Genomic DNA, 14,577 nt, shown 5'->3' with positions numbered 1-14,577 from the left:
GACACACTGTGCTATTGGACATGAAGGAGAACTATGTTTTTATTTGCGAAGCAGTTTGCTTTTTTTCCCCCAAGCAGTGATTTTTGAATGCGCTCCAAAGTTTTCGCGATCATCAAAGTACAAAGCAAGAATGGCCACCTGCTATTGATAGTTTGAAAAGCCACTTTTGAGACCTTCCACATCGCTTGCAGACACTCTGCGCCATAGGACGTGAAAGAGGAGAACTATATCCTTGTTTTCTAAGCAGTTCGATTTCTCCCCATCAGCCATTAATTGATGAATGCATTCTGAAGTTTCGCGATCGTAAAAGTAGAAAGCGAAAATGGCTGCCTCCGGGAGCAGTGCTCACGCTTCGAAAGATAGCCGATCTTGGGATTCTGCTGTGTCTGCAGCAGATTTTATCGATGGATTGAGCAGCAGCAAGTGTGAGCATGCGGCCTCTTTGTGGGTCTTTGAGAGTGGCGACAAAGCAAGCTAGCCTGGAACATTGGCAGCCGCAGGCCAGCACGCCAAACCATAGTGCTTGCACTGAAATATTTGCAGTGGAATACCTGCTCAATGAAAAATTTTGATTTTTTTCAGAGATAGTTCCTATTAGATAGCAATACATTTAGTATACCTCATAATTTTGGTTACATATTTTTCCTGAGTAGATAAAAGTGTGTCTTTAAAAACTTTGTTCAATACTGATTTCACCACCTTCGTGAATGGTGCACGTATGGGGAGTGGTTAAGACCTGCGTCACTTTTGCCACCAGTCAGCCCGGCATTGCACTATCTTCGGGATCGGCCTACAAATGGAGAGTGCTTAATGCCTACTTCACCTCCGCCGCAGGTCGGCCCGGCATTGCACTATCTTCGGGATCAACGCACGTATGGGGAGTGCTTAACGCCTGCTTCACCTCCGTTGTGTATTGGCCCGGTAATGCACCAGCTTCGTGATCGGTGCACGTATGGGGAATGGTTAATGCCTGCTTCACTTCTGCCGCCAGTCGGCCCGGCATTGCACTATCTTAGGGATCGGCCCTCGTATGGGAAGTGCTTAATGCCTTCTTCACCTAAGCTGTGGGTCGGCTTGGCATTGCACTATCTTCAGGATCAGCCCACGTGTAGGGAGTGCTTAACGCCTGCTTCAACTCCGCCCCGTGTCGGCCATGCATTGCACTATCTTCGGGATCAGCCCACGTATGGGGAATTTTGTGTCTACACACGCACACGATCCTCAGGGAACTGGCCCTTTAAAGCTTCGCTGTAAAATTGGTAATGTTTTTGTGCTTTTTAATTAATGATGATGACGAATGCAGCCGTAGTGGCACGAGCGCGTTTGCATGGTAGCGCCGAGGGGTGCCAACGAGCCAGCTGTGGAAGAAGACGATGCTGGAGCCAATTCTGACAATAATAGTTTTGTGTCTATACATGGACACGATCCTGGGGGAACTAGCCTGTAACAGCTTCGCTGTAAAATTGCCTGTGACAGATAGCAGAAGGCTAACCCTTGAGATAGATTACTCTATGAGCACAGCCATTACTTCTATGAGAAATCTGAACACTCAATGGAATAACACGACTACACTAATCGACTTTGTAATTAATTACCTTATGGCATATATTTCGCTTCTCGAATACAGTGAAAGCTCGTTAATTCGAACTTCAATAATTCGAATTTATGGGCAATTCGAAGTGTATGATTTGGTCCAGCCAAGCTCCACAGAAGTCTATGTATAAAAAAGCCCGTTAATTCGAACGCGAGAAGGTTCCGCCACAGATAATTCAAACTGCGGGCCACCGTGCCGGCGGCTTGGCGCCTGGCACACGGCCGGAGAAACACGCCTACTGCCTACACACAAGGCTGCATCACCTCCAGAACGGAGAGAACGGCGAAAGAAGGCAAAATCGGGAAAAATCTAACCGGCGCGGGATCGGCCAGAAGGCAGCGGCGGCTGCTTCCTCTTCGTTCTACATGACCTCGGAGACTTCTTGCCCGTTGCGAATCTTGGAGGCTTAGCAAATCTTGTGTAGCTGCTAATGTTGCGCGGCAGATGGTGCAGCAAGCACCAAAGCACAGCAAATGAAGTGCCTCGCAGCTGGGCTTGCAATCAAGAACCGACTAATCGAGGCCTTCGCCATCTTCACATGTTCAGCGTCTTTGTCTCGGCAGTCTTCATCGGTTGTGCACGTCTGTTTTCAGCTTAGGATGTACCGGCCGTCGCGATTCTTTATGATGGTGTTAAGCCTCGGCTAACGTTCGTTTCGATGGACATCGGTGGTGCGGCACAGTCAGACCCAGAGCTGCGACTTGAAGATGGCGTGTGCCCGCAGCACACGCCATCACTTTCTGACACGCCAAATTTCTGACATACCCTACTGCTTCCAAATCGCAGTGTACTGTTGTTCTCCTTCACTTTTGTTAGTTCGAACTTTCATTAATTCGAACTGAAGCGGCATGCCCTTGCAGTCTGAATTAACGAGCTTTTACTGTAGTAGCTAGTGAGTTTGCTTAGCATATCTACTTGGAACGAATTCTGAGAATTGCACCGGTTTCAAGATATGCGCTATCAAACTTGCAGTAATAAAAATGAACTGTTATTGTAGTTACATTGTTACAAAAACAAATTTTTATGCATTAAACACAACAAGTAACTAGAACGCCAATTCATTTTGTCTGACACTTCTAAATTTAATTCTAAATTCTAAATTCGCGAAATGCGAACGTTGTGGGTTCGGTTCCCACCTGTGGCAGGTTTTTTTCATCCACTTTTATTTCCATTAACTTAACGTTTCTTTATTTAATTTATTAAGCACAAGTAATTTCCCCTATGTTCTCCTTGGTGTCAGTGTTTGTTGGCTTCTTATGATATGACTAATAAAAATCAGGCCCCTCGGTTAACCCCCTTTCTTCTCGTTGACTTCTACATTTATAGTATCTTGAAACTGGTGTAGTCTTGAGAATTTGTTTCAAGTGGATACGCCTTGTGAACTTGCCAGCTATAATTCGTAGATTGAAATGTGTTCCGAAAGCTGACTAATTAAAAAGTTAATTTGTGCAGTTATGCTAATTAATCAATTAAGCATTGTGATTTCTTGTAGAAGTAATGACCGTCTCATCATGTAATTTAGCTCAAGGGTTACAATGGTGCTATCTCCCACAGGCAATTAAAAAAAATTTGTTGCAGCTAAATAGCACCTGGTATAAAAACATATATATACTAAACGAGCTGCCTACCAAATTTTGCTAATTATCACAAGGCCAAGCGTGGTCCTAACGTGGCTAACATTTGGCCAGGTTGGCCATTCAGGTTGGCCCAGTGTCGCTGGCTATAATGATGGCCAACGTGAGGCCAGTGTCAATCCCCAAATGCGGGCTGCACTTGGCAGCTGACCATGAGCCGATTTTGGCCAGGTTGGCCAGCAACTGCGGGCCAGCATTGTGCCAGGCATTTTTGTACCACTGGGGCGGTAGCTATGACCGCCAGCGGATCTGCGCATGCGAGAGCACCGATTTGAAGCGGCGAGATAAAATGGCGGTGATGGTGGCTTGGATTATAATGTCGTTTTGGAGCTGCGGTCATGGCAGAAAGTCCAGAAAATCAGACAGCGAAGGTTTTCTGCATCCGAAATCTCAGATGGTCTGATACATTGACTTCTAATTGACTTATTTACTCTTATAATTTGACTCTGTGGGGTACGTGGCAGTGCCACAAAGGCATCCGAATTATCAGGCATATTGAAAAATCACGTGTATGAAAAATTGGTTATTGACTGTACATAATGCAAAGCATTTGACGAATCGTTACAGCAGAAAACACCAACGCGCACTGAGCTGTTGCGGTCCGAACGGCCCGAGACACGCATTGCCACTTTTGCAGCTTCAGCAAGCTAACGCTTGCACTCATTAATTTTGGCCTGTGTCAGAAGCTTCTTTGGGCAGGGTATTTTGGCGAGAAATTTTCACATGCCCACTAGGCGAGAATCGTTATGGCGCAAGACGCCGACCTGCGTGATGCTGGTGGGAACCGAGTGGTACAAGATGGGCTTTGTGGTTTTCCTATTGTGCAATGTTTTCAGACCGGCGACAGGAAAGCGAAACAAAATAGAGCTGGGGTTGTATTCTGGTTTAAACGGAAGGAAAGCCTCTAAGGATGATGAATCGGCAGTGGTAACAGAGTAGCGCTGTCTATGGGAAGACTTAACGTGTCGTCAGGCAATTGAGTAGAGTAGACGGAATGAATATTGTCAAGCCGCCGGAAAATTCGGGCTGCTACGTCACTCGGAGAAAAAGTGGAACGTCGCGGTGGGAGGGAGACCAATCAACGAGCGGCAATCTGCTGGGAGTTAATGTAATCATTCTTGCTTGTATTTAGGCAAAGATATAGTAATTGAAAGATTCTGCCACTTTGTAAAAAATATTGGTTTGTACAAAATTCTTTGAACGTTTAATTTCCAGTAATAGCTGTGGGCTTCTGACACAGACAGCTGGTGGTTTAATTTTATACTGTGTTGTTTTACACTCGAGCCTCATAATAAAACGGGACTAAACAAAGCAAATGAAATTACCCTTGGAATCCCCATAGAGATCCACATATTCATTACCTAGTTTTATTGAAATAGGTAATAAAACCAAAAAATACCCGACCGTTGCACGTTGAGTACATCAGGTACGTTCGATTTGCCTGCACCCTCTGAGTCAGTTCACGAGGTGCTGCACACTGCCATTATTTTCAGCAGTGCAGCAATGGCGCCCTCTGAACCATGCCATTCATTTCAAAAGGTGCAGGAAAAGTGCAGAGCTGGTTCATGATTTTGCTCTCTTCTGTCAGTGCCAACTTGGTACAGACGTACAGGTGCGATACTGCAGCACAGTAGATGACACAGTGCACGTGTGCAAGCAACGTTAAAATTGCACGTATGTGCATCAGCTGTGTCTACGCAAGCGCAGGTGCACTTACACCTCAGGAGCCGATCATATCAGCAGTTCAGGACTTCTCCAGCTTACGCACTCCGTGCACATTAGTCAGAAAAAGACGTCTGCACCATGTCTGCACCTTGGCATTCGTATTGGGTGTCGCGCTGTGCCTGCACCGAAGAAATCAAGCTGCACAATTTCTGTACTTATCGTAAACCATTGAGCAGGTGAATCGAACGGACCTAACACATTTTGCGGGGTTCAACACTTGTTCGCTGTGGCAGTTCGAAACACCTGCGTCCCTGTGCCGAATAGGTTGTCGAGCAACACTACTCTTTCTCACCGCCACTTGTAGCTTCACACCTGCGCAAGTCACACCGTGCTGCTCGGCAGTGCAAAGGATAAGTAAATTAACTTCTGTGCGTAGCGCAGAATGCCGCAGGCAGGCTGAGCTGGGCGTGGCCTCTGACATCCCATGGGCGCAATCTCATGGAGACTCGCCCAGGCCTGCGCAGCTACGCGTGACGGTGCCAAATATTAGTGGATTAACTTCTTTCTCTACAGAGTGCCACGCAAGCAGCCGCAGCTGGGCCTTGGTCTCAGAGATCTCCCCGGCGCAATTTCGTGGGGTCACGCCCAGGCTGGGTGCACTCACTTTTCCCTCTCCCTGCCAGGCTCCATGAGAGCTGGAAGATGGGCATGGCCTCCGAGATCGCACTGGCATCGGTACAATCTCGGAGGCCACAAGCCGGCCAAGCAAAGCTGGTGCGGCGAAGTTTGCGTGCCTTCTCAATAACAAAGCGGAGCGCTGTGTTGTGTGCCACATGATGTTTGACCGCAACAAGCAAAGCGGAAAGACGATGCGAAAGTTGTGGGGATACGCGACTCTCACGTGTCCCCTGATATGTTTTCTCGCATAGCTCCCGTCTCCTGTAATCCGGCTTCGCTGTGTGGCTTTACTGCAGCAGTCGGTATGCTTGCAGGGTAGTACGAGAGATGGCGCTAGTGTTGCTTTGCTAACGCCACCTAACGGCGGGTTTACTTGGGCCCAAAAAGAAGGCGGCTCTTCCTCTTTGGCTCGGGGTCGGCAAGTGGCGCGGACGTTCTCCGCGTGCACCGATCCATGCTTCTGCGAAACCATCTTGTGAGGCCTACCCCGGAATGGGCAAACACGATCGTTCGAACGCGCCACTGGTCACGTGACCGTACACTCGAACGACCAGGCGTTGGTGTCCATCATGGGGCGAACATATTCACTCTTCATCCGGTCGCGGTGAGTCGGACTTCCGCGATTTGTCGTGCACCTATCGGCATGTTTTGTGGATAGCAACTCGGCTAGCAGGCATTAGTCTATGAAAGCTACAATAAGTGCCCTTGCGATTGTTTGCACTACTGTGCTGTTGTTCCTTTGTCCCAAGAGCACAGGTGAGAACCCCACAAATTCCACCACAATGGAACAGAAGGCAATGATCTAAAGGCTGTTGTATCAGGTTCTACGTCGCATATTGCGCATGAAGAAGATTCTTTTGTTGTCTTCATCCCGTTTAAACGCTTGTGTGGCCGTGCAGCAGTTCCGCAGGCTGCAAAGCTGTCTTGTTATTTGTATGTTTACAATTTTGCACCCAATTGGCCATATATAGCAGTAAATGGTAATAATGGATATAATGAAGTAACGGATATGACAAAGTAATTTCAGCTTCCCTTTCAACTTCGTTATAATGAGGCACGAGTGGTCCTGCCCCCACCCCTTCCCCCCTCGCTATGAGGTGTGCCATACGTTAAGCAATCAAGGTGGCTCGCTCTAGGTGTAGGCCGTGGCTCTAATAGGAATACGTTTCATAGGAGCTGTGCTTCTTAGGGCAGAGGATTGTGATGCGAGTTCCGTCCACACATCCCACAACTTTGAGAATCTTGCCACAGTCAAGGAAGCGTTCCTTGACTGCACTTTTCTCCTGCATCGTGGATGGATATCTCAGCTACACTTTCACTTTTTCCTGAACCGCATTGGCCCTAATGTCAGTGGTAATGATGCGACTGACAGACTGTTGCGACAACCCAATCACTTCTTCATTCTAGACACACTGCTGAAAACAACCAGTCGCAGAAAAACACGGTGTATACAGCACTTTCGTTTCAATGTCAACGCCACTAAATCTTGTGGTCTGAGATATTCTAGCTCGTCGCAAATCCATCGCTCTGTGTCTTTGGAGAGCCTAAAATGCTTTTGGAACTCTCCTTTGCTCAGATTGAACGCATCGCACCGTTGCCTCTCGTCACGCAGTTGTCTTTTGCAAATGCTCGCCACCAAAGGAGCCGCCATCAGCATCTCTGCCTCGTCGCACCAGCTAGTGCAGGACTAGCTGGCGGCCACGGGTGCCTTTGCAATCCTTGAGGTCATGCTCACGACCGCATGCGACCTTCAAGCGAACCACTTCTCTGTGGTTCCGTCCATAGCTCACTGTGCGCTGCCTGCACCAGGTAACAGCAACGGGTTTGGGTTTGTTGCCTCTTAAGGGCATGCAGTACGCTTCCAGTGGCAACATGTCATACATGTTGTGAAACAGACAGGTGAAAGTGCTTATCGCAGTAGGGTCGGTGGTGATAGCTGTGAATGCGATGTACATGGAGAAAGTTGCGACGTGAGACGACCTGCAAGGATATCTGCTCGTATTGGAAGAGGAAACTGAGTGTGCGCCGGGGCATTTTCACGTGATGCAGGCTGGCGAGTAGCGTGTGGAAGATGCCGTGGTGCACGCCTACTGCTCTTGATTGCACATGCCTGGTGCCTTTTTTTGCTCGTATGTGATCTAGCGGTAGGAAAATCTATCATATAATAGCAGTTTGGGAATGCACTGAACGTTTGTGCCAAAAGATCACTTCTTCAAGGAACATATTAACCAGTACAAAAGAAGCGTAACTGTAGTGGGTAATTTTTTGTGTTTTTGATTTTGCAAACATTGGCACCAGGAAATCGTATGAAATAGGATCGAATCATTGAAATTCTGCTGTACTGCTGCGAACATATTTTGGAGTATTCTTATGAGCATGAAGGAATGCGTTAGCAAATTGGACAACACTTAGCATCTTTCATGCAGGTCCAAATGGCAAAATGCATGTACGATGGGTGTGCAACAATCGTGTAACACAAGTCTAAATAGAGAAACATGGAATTTAAAAGGGAAGGCAAGATAGTGAATGTGGTTTGGATACTCATGAAACCCACAAATGCAATGTGTGTGGAGCCACTCAGTTTTGCAAGGCCCAGTTTATAAACCTTTACTCTACAATAGCACAAAACAGGGCAGACTATCACACTGACGCTGTTCATAGTGAGCACACAAACATGCCCGACTACACAGCCACTCAGAGCACACTTTATGTAGTGGCAAACTGTGTGTGTGCAATGAATGTCCACCCTCATTCCGCTGGCAGCCTCACCTTTGTCAAGTGACCAACAGTTGTAGCGCAGCAGCGTCGTACAGTGGCATTCCGGTCACTCAGGCCATGCACAAAGGCACGCAGCAGCTTGCCTGCATTGCAGCAGAAGGAGAGCCACAGTCAAGCTCCTTCATCTTGAAAAGCAGCAACTCTTTTGTCTCCACACCCACATTTCCCAAATTCCTACGTTTCACTCTCCAGCCAGCTGGAACACTGCACATAACTTGTGTGTAATGCTGCCCATCTGAAGCGCTTTTCTGTGATGTAACAATTCGAGACGCATTTGGAAGGCCACATAGTCAGTTACAACTAGTCTTGTGAAGCTCACAAGTGACTTATCAAGATTAGGGCTGGGTACTCATACCATGCAATGTACCATGGCCAACCAGAGGATAGCAAAGTTACTCATGAGTGAACCCAAAGCAACCTACGAGAGAGCCCAAGACAGTCTGAGTAAGTTGGTGCTCTCCAAGTATGGCAGTCACAGTGACCCTAGCTAAGTTGGAATTGTAGTGAGTCTGAGTAATTCCCGAGTCAAAAGAATAATTTGCGAGTGAGCCTGAGCAAGTTCAATTTATTTTCGCGACCTACACAGCCTCACACGAAACATCCCCTCTTACCGGTAAACGGCTGCAGCTCCAAGGGGCACTGGTGGGCAAGGCTGGTGGCCAAGTGGCAGCAGCCAGCCTTGGTGCCTAATCCCACCGCAGACTTGCTCTGCTCCACCAGGCGGGGCACCAGCTCCGACAGCACTGAGGCATCGACAAACTGCACGCACTGCAAAGCACCAGTCAGCGTGCTGTTCTCATCGTTTTATGCACTGTTGTTACCCTCAAACACCACGCTGAACCAACTAGCCCAGCGTTGCATGCTTCTGCAACAGTGCAGCGATCCTTCAGGTAGGACAGGAAGTAGGCTCGTGAAAGGTGCCAGTTGTGAGGATTTGCTAGCACAAGATTTTTGAGGAGGCACAAATCTTATGCTTCTGAACCAACACAGCTTGTATAGCATCTGGTAGAAATGTGAAGGCAGCCATGCCTCTCAGGCAGCGGTTATCATGACAATTCATCATCATCATCATATGTACTTTATTTCTCCTCCGAGCGAGGGGAGACTGGGACTAAAGGGATGGAGGACTGACAGAGGTCTCAGACCCCACGGTTACAACAGTGGATAAAATCAGTACAAATGAATACACATATAACGTACATACATTTCGCACAAGAGAGCATAATTTAAGTAACAAAAACTATTACAATATTTGTTCGTTAGAACCAGTAAGCCGCATAAACATTAGCACAAATTCGATCAGTATGCACTCTTTGTTAGGTCATACATGCCTACATACAGATGCAATAAAATGAAAATGTTAATAACTAGTGAAAGCAAATGACATCGGCGAGTAATAATGCATCCAGCTGTCTTTTGTAGGAGCTTTCTGAAGCACTAAAGTTTAACAGTTCTCCTACCTTGTTTACTATTTCTGTCGACTGATATATGAATGTTTGTTTACCATAATTTGTTCTTGTTTTCGGTAACTGTCTGGTATTCCGGCGCAGTGCATAACGAGGTATTTCATCGTTGTCTATTTTGATGAATAATTTTTGTTTGTGTATGGTGATCAGAAATTTTTTACAATATATTCTGTTTGCTCGAAGAAGGGAGTAGCGTTGAAATAGTGGCGCTGTTTCAAGGTCTACAAAACGGCCATGGTAATTGCAGTATGTACGAAGGATTTGTTTCTGTAAAAGAATTAACTTGTTGTAGTTTGTTTTTGAAGTTGTACCCCAAACCAGGACCCCGTAGCAGAGTTTAGAGTAAAGGAGAGTATTGTATAACTGTTGTTTGAGCCAAAGCGGAATCAGCTAGCTTATCCTGTTAATGATAGCGACAGATTTAGAAAGGTCGTTGCATAGCATCCTTATATGTGAACTCTGAGATAAATGTTCGTCAAACCAAAGGCCTAGGAATTTTTGTTCTTGGACATGGTTAATTGCTGTACCATTGTAATTAATGTTAATGTCATTAGGTATGTTCTTGTTACGAGCCCTGAATAAAATGTATGTTGTTTTTGCAGTATTTAATTCAAGACTATTTACACTCAACCAAACTGATAAGTGATTTAGATACGCATTAACACTGACAGAAAGTTCAGAAGTGTCATTGGATGTAAAAAACACATTGGTATCATCGGCATACATTGCCAAGTCAGGTGAGTCGGGTATTCGTACAATATCATTTACATAAATTAAGAATAATAGTGGGCCAAGTTTTGAGCCCTGAGGTACACCATGTTATATAGGCAAATTATCAGAGGTAATATATTTTATCTGAACAAATTGGCTTTGATTCGTTAGGTAACTTATTAAATCATTAGCGATGCCGCGTATTCCGTAGATTTCTAGTTTATGGAATACATGTAATATTTTATGATCGGTCGAGTCGAAAGCCTTCCGCAAATCTATAAAAAGGCCAAGTGTAACCTTCTGTTTTTCGATGTTCTCAATTATTTTATCCTTGATATCTAGAAGGGCTTGCTCTGCTGACTTATTCTTTTGGAAACCATATTGGTACTTTGATATTATGTTGTGTTTAGTCAAGAAAGACCACAGCCTGTCAACCACGACACTTTCGTAAAGCTTTGAAAATATATTTAAGACCGAAATTGGTCTGTAATTTGAGGCTTGATCTTTCGCACCACCTTTATGGATTGGTGTTATGCGAGCGGTTTTTAGCGCATCTGGAAAAATTCCTGAAGATATGGACAAATTAACAATATAAGCTAGAACGACACTTACTTCGCTTGAGAATGACATATTTGATCGGCTCGATCGGTTGAATTCCGTCGAGTCCTGCCGAGGCTGTGCTCTTCATTTTGCCTGTCAGATTTTGCATCTCAACGCTATCTGTGGGTTGTAGAAAAATGGAGCTGGTCACCAGTGGGATGTCGACTGCATGAACCACTCTTCTTTCGCCTCCCCTCGACGTACATGAACCAGCCTGAACAAAATGTTCGTTCATGCTCGTCATTTGACTTTTGTGCAGTAATGGTATCTGGGACGCGATACTCGACTTTCTACTTGTTATATTATTCACTGCGTTCAATGTCAGTTTAGGTTCGTTACGTACGCTAGAAAACTATTGTAGATAGTAATCTTGTTTACCTTTCTTCAGTTTGCTTTGTAGGTGATTTCTGAACTTTATGAATGTCACCAACTGTTCTTGATCACGTGTTTTTATGAAAAGGTGGTACATCGCATTTTTCTTTTTTATGTCATTATAAAATGACGGTTTATCCAAGGTTTTCGTACTTTCTTATTTCTGCTACGTTCATATCGTAGCACGAAAGCCGATTCATAAGAAGTTTGTATGCTGGAAAGAAAAATGTTGAAAGCTGCGTTAACATCACTTTCATTGTAGACCGCCTGCCAGTCTATAGCTACAATTAATTCCCGAGAGTGTTGTAACGAAAAATTATTTATTATTTGACGAAGACAAGGTGTCTGGGTAGCGCGAATGTTAGTGGAATTGGTAAAGGTAAATAGGGGTAAATGGTCACTTATGTCACTTGTAAGAACACCGGCAAGTACTTCATCTCCATTTAAGTTTGTAACACAGATGTCAATCAATGTGGCACTATTCTCTGTAACTCATGTGTTGTTCCTTTCTCCCAAGAGCACGGGTGAGAATCCCACGTGGCCCTCTTGGGGCACTGGACGATAGTTTTAACAGTTTTGCTTCGTTTAAGACTTTTGTTTGAACCGAAGCGTAGGGTTAGCATACCTGCCAACCCTCCCGATTTACCCGGGAGACTCCCGATTTTTTACTGAACTTTCCGATTGTACGATCACTGTCTTATATCTTCCGAAAAGAGGTCTCTGTTCACGCAATAATGATTTTTGCGAACCCGGCACCGAGGAATCTACAGCCATATCGTAATCGTCAGCATCACCAACAACGGCCGCACTAGCACCATTGGTATCATCGACTAAGCAGCCGACTACGGTGCCTAGTAAGCTGACCAAAGCCAGAGCCAATGTAGCTCTTGCATTTCATGCATGCCTTCCTCCATGGTGCATCTTGTTGCTGCTGCTTGTGTGTTTGATTAGTGTTGGCTAGGCCGCGTATGTGCGGTGCATCGTGTAAAGTTAGAATCCTCGTGTGCTTGATGCCATGGCACTATCAAAGCCGTAGAAGAGGTATTTTCAGAAGTTTTTGTGATCTAATACTTCTGAATTTCTGTGCTTTTTGACATCAAGAAAAGGAGAACATTTTCCATTTTGTACAACGTGTGGATGCGACGTCAGCGTGTCTCACGGTGACAAAGGCAACTTGAAACTGCACATTTCCACGACGAAGCATCAAAGCTATGTTCGCACTGCTGAGAAGCAAAGACAACATAGTGAACTTTCTCTGGAACAACTGCGACGACAGTGTCATACTTGTGCAGAGCCTGTTTATGGGATTCCTCATCGAACACAACCTACCCCTTAGTGTCAGCGACCACGTTAGGCCTCTTCTACGGAAAATGTTTCCGAAATGCGACAAGGCAAAGCGTTATGGATGTGGACACAACTCTGAAGAATGCGGAGGCGGCCAACCTGAAATTTATTTCACAGGCATGGATCCCGAGTCTTCATTTTTTTATTCAGAGTTTCCCTCTGCCACTGCCCCAAGATTCCAATGAATCTGCTGAAGACGCTTTAGCTGCTCTCAAAGAAAGGTGGGACATGCAGTGGTCTATGGTCAGAAAAATAAAAAACACATGAAAAACTTGTTTCACCGACTTGCTAAGGTGATGCTAGATTTAATCGTGATACCGCATAGCAACGCAGAGTGTGAGAGGATTTTTAGCACGGCGCAAAAGACTAGGACTGAATTTCGCTCATCAATGTGCGACACAACCCTCTAACACCTGCTGCTAGTGAAAGGCCGTCAGTCTGGACCATATTTTGAGCAAAGCTACTCCAACAAATTTTGGAAATGAGCAAAGTCTGCTACTGCGAGGTCCCTGCAAAAGGACTCAGCAAACACTGCTTGAATGTTTGAACGAAACAGCCCCTCCCCACCCCCTCCTCGTTTGAACATGCCACCGTTCACGTGACCGTACGCACGAACGACCAGGCGTTAATGTCCAGCATGGGGTGAACATATCCGCTCGCTATCCGGTCGCGGTAAGTCAGACTTCCACGATTTGTTGCGCGCCCATCGGCATGTTTTGTGGATAGCAACTCGGCTAGCACGCATCAGTCTATGAAAGGTGCAATAAATGCCCTTGTGATTGTTTGCACTACTGTGTTGTTGTTCCTTTGTCCCAAGAGCATGGGTGAGAATTCCACAACACACATGGGATTCGGAAAGCTGGTTGGGCCCCAGTTTCTCCTCCCCCCCCTCCCCTGCAGAAATGAAAACTACGCCTACGGACACACCCCTAGTGTTTAAAATAGTGCCGAGTGGATTGAGTGGTCCACGACAGCTTAAAAACCATCCTACTAAGACGCAAGAAAAAACTTCCTTAGTGGCAGCTGGGTCACACCTCAGTGGTGACCAGAGGAGACCCAAGGAACATAGGAGACCCAAGCTCAGGGAATGCTATCAGCTGTGCACACAAAAGAACACAAGAGAAAGCCCAAGCGGAGTACTCTAAGCCGCTTTGGTATGCTATTGTTTAAACCCCCCACCAAAGGCAAGCATAAAGGCAATCTAAATTGGTTGATTAGTCACCTAAAATAGCCAATGCACCACTACAGCTATGAAACGAGTTCCTGTAAGCAAGAAATTCAGTCGAAATTGTGCTGTGTTGGCAGGCCTGAGTTTTGGCCTTGTTGGTACGACGTCTCTTCTAGTGCTTAGCACAGAAACTTGAGACAAAAATGGGCATAAGTTGAGATGCACACAAACACTACTTTCAACCGTAGTTTATTAAAAGCCAGATCACGAGTTTATGTAAACTGGGCAAATACAATGTGGGGCAAATGGGGCGGTGTCAGCACAATGAGCTTAGAGAGCACTGCGATAATGCCAGCAAGGGATGTGATGGCTGGTCAGCTGCACACTGCCGCATGCGCGGTTGCTCGCCTGTTTCACGACAGCTTTGTTGTGCACAGGCATAAAGACAAAATGCCCAGATTAGCAAGCAAACCCATGACAACAACAGATAAGCTAGGCCAAGGGTGTGTCAATACACTTTCGCTATTCTTATCAAGGAGAGAACTATCATTTTTCATTCGCTCATAC

At 45.8% G+C, this 14,577-nt stretch overlaps 1 protein-coding gene across 2 annotated transcripts in view; it reads right to left on the bottom strand.

Moving 5' to 3' along the window:
- LOC142573223 (proteasome adapter and scaffold protein ECM29-like) overlaps window positions 1–14,577 on the bottom strand; it is a 297,184-nt gene that overhangs the window by 120,586 nt on the left and 162,021 nt on the right. For both annotated transcript variants that reach the window (XM_075682816.1, XM_075682817.1), the window contains exons 18-19: window positions 8,961–9,117; window positions 8,341–8,432 (exon numbers count right to left, since the gene is read on the bottom strand). In XM_075682816.1, coding sequence (XP_075538931.1) covers window positions 8,341–8,432; window positions 8,961–9,117 — 249 coding nt within the window. The remainder of the gene's footprint in view (window positions 1–8,340; window positions 8,433–8,960; window positions 9,118–14,577) is intronic.

The sequence above is a fragment of the Dermacentor variabilis genome, chromosome 2, assembly GCF_050947875.1.
Source record: "Dermacentor variabilis isolate Ectoservices chromosome 2, ASM5094787v1, whole genome shotgun sequence".
Lineage (NCBI taxonomy): Eukaryota > Metazoa > Arthropoda > Arachnida > Ixodida > Ixodidae > Dermacentor > Dermacentor variabilis.
This window is presented reverse-complemented; position numbering and strand designations above follow the sequence as displayed.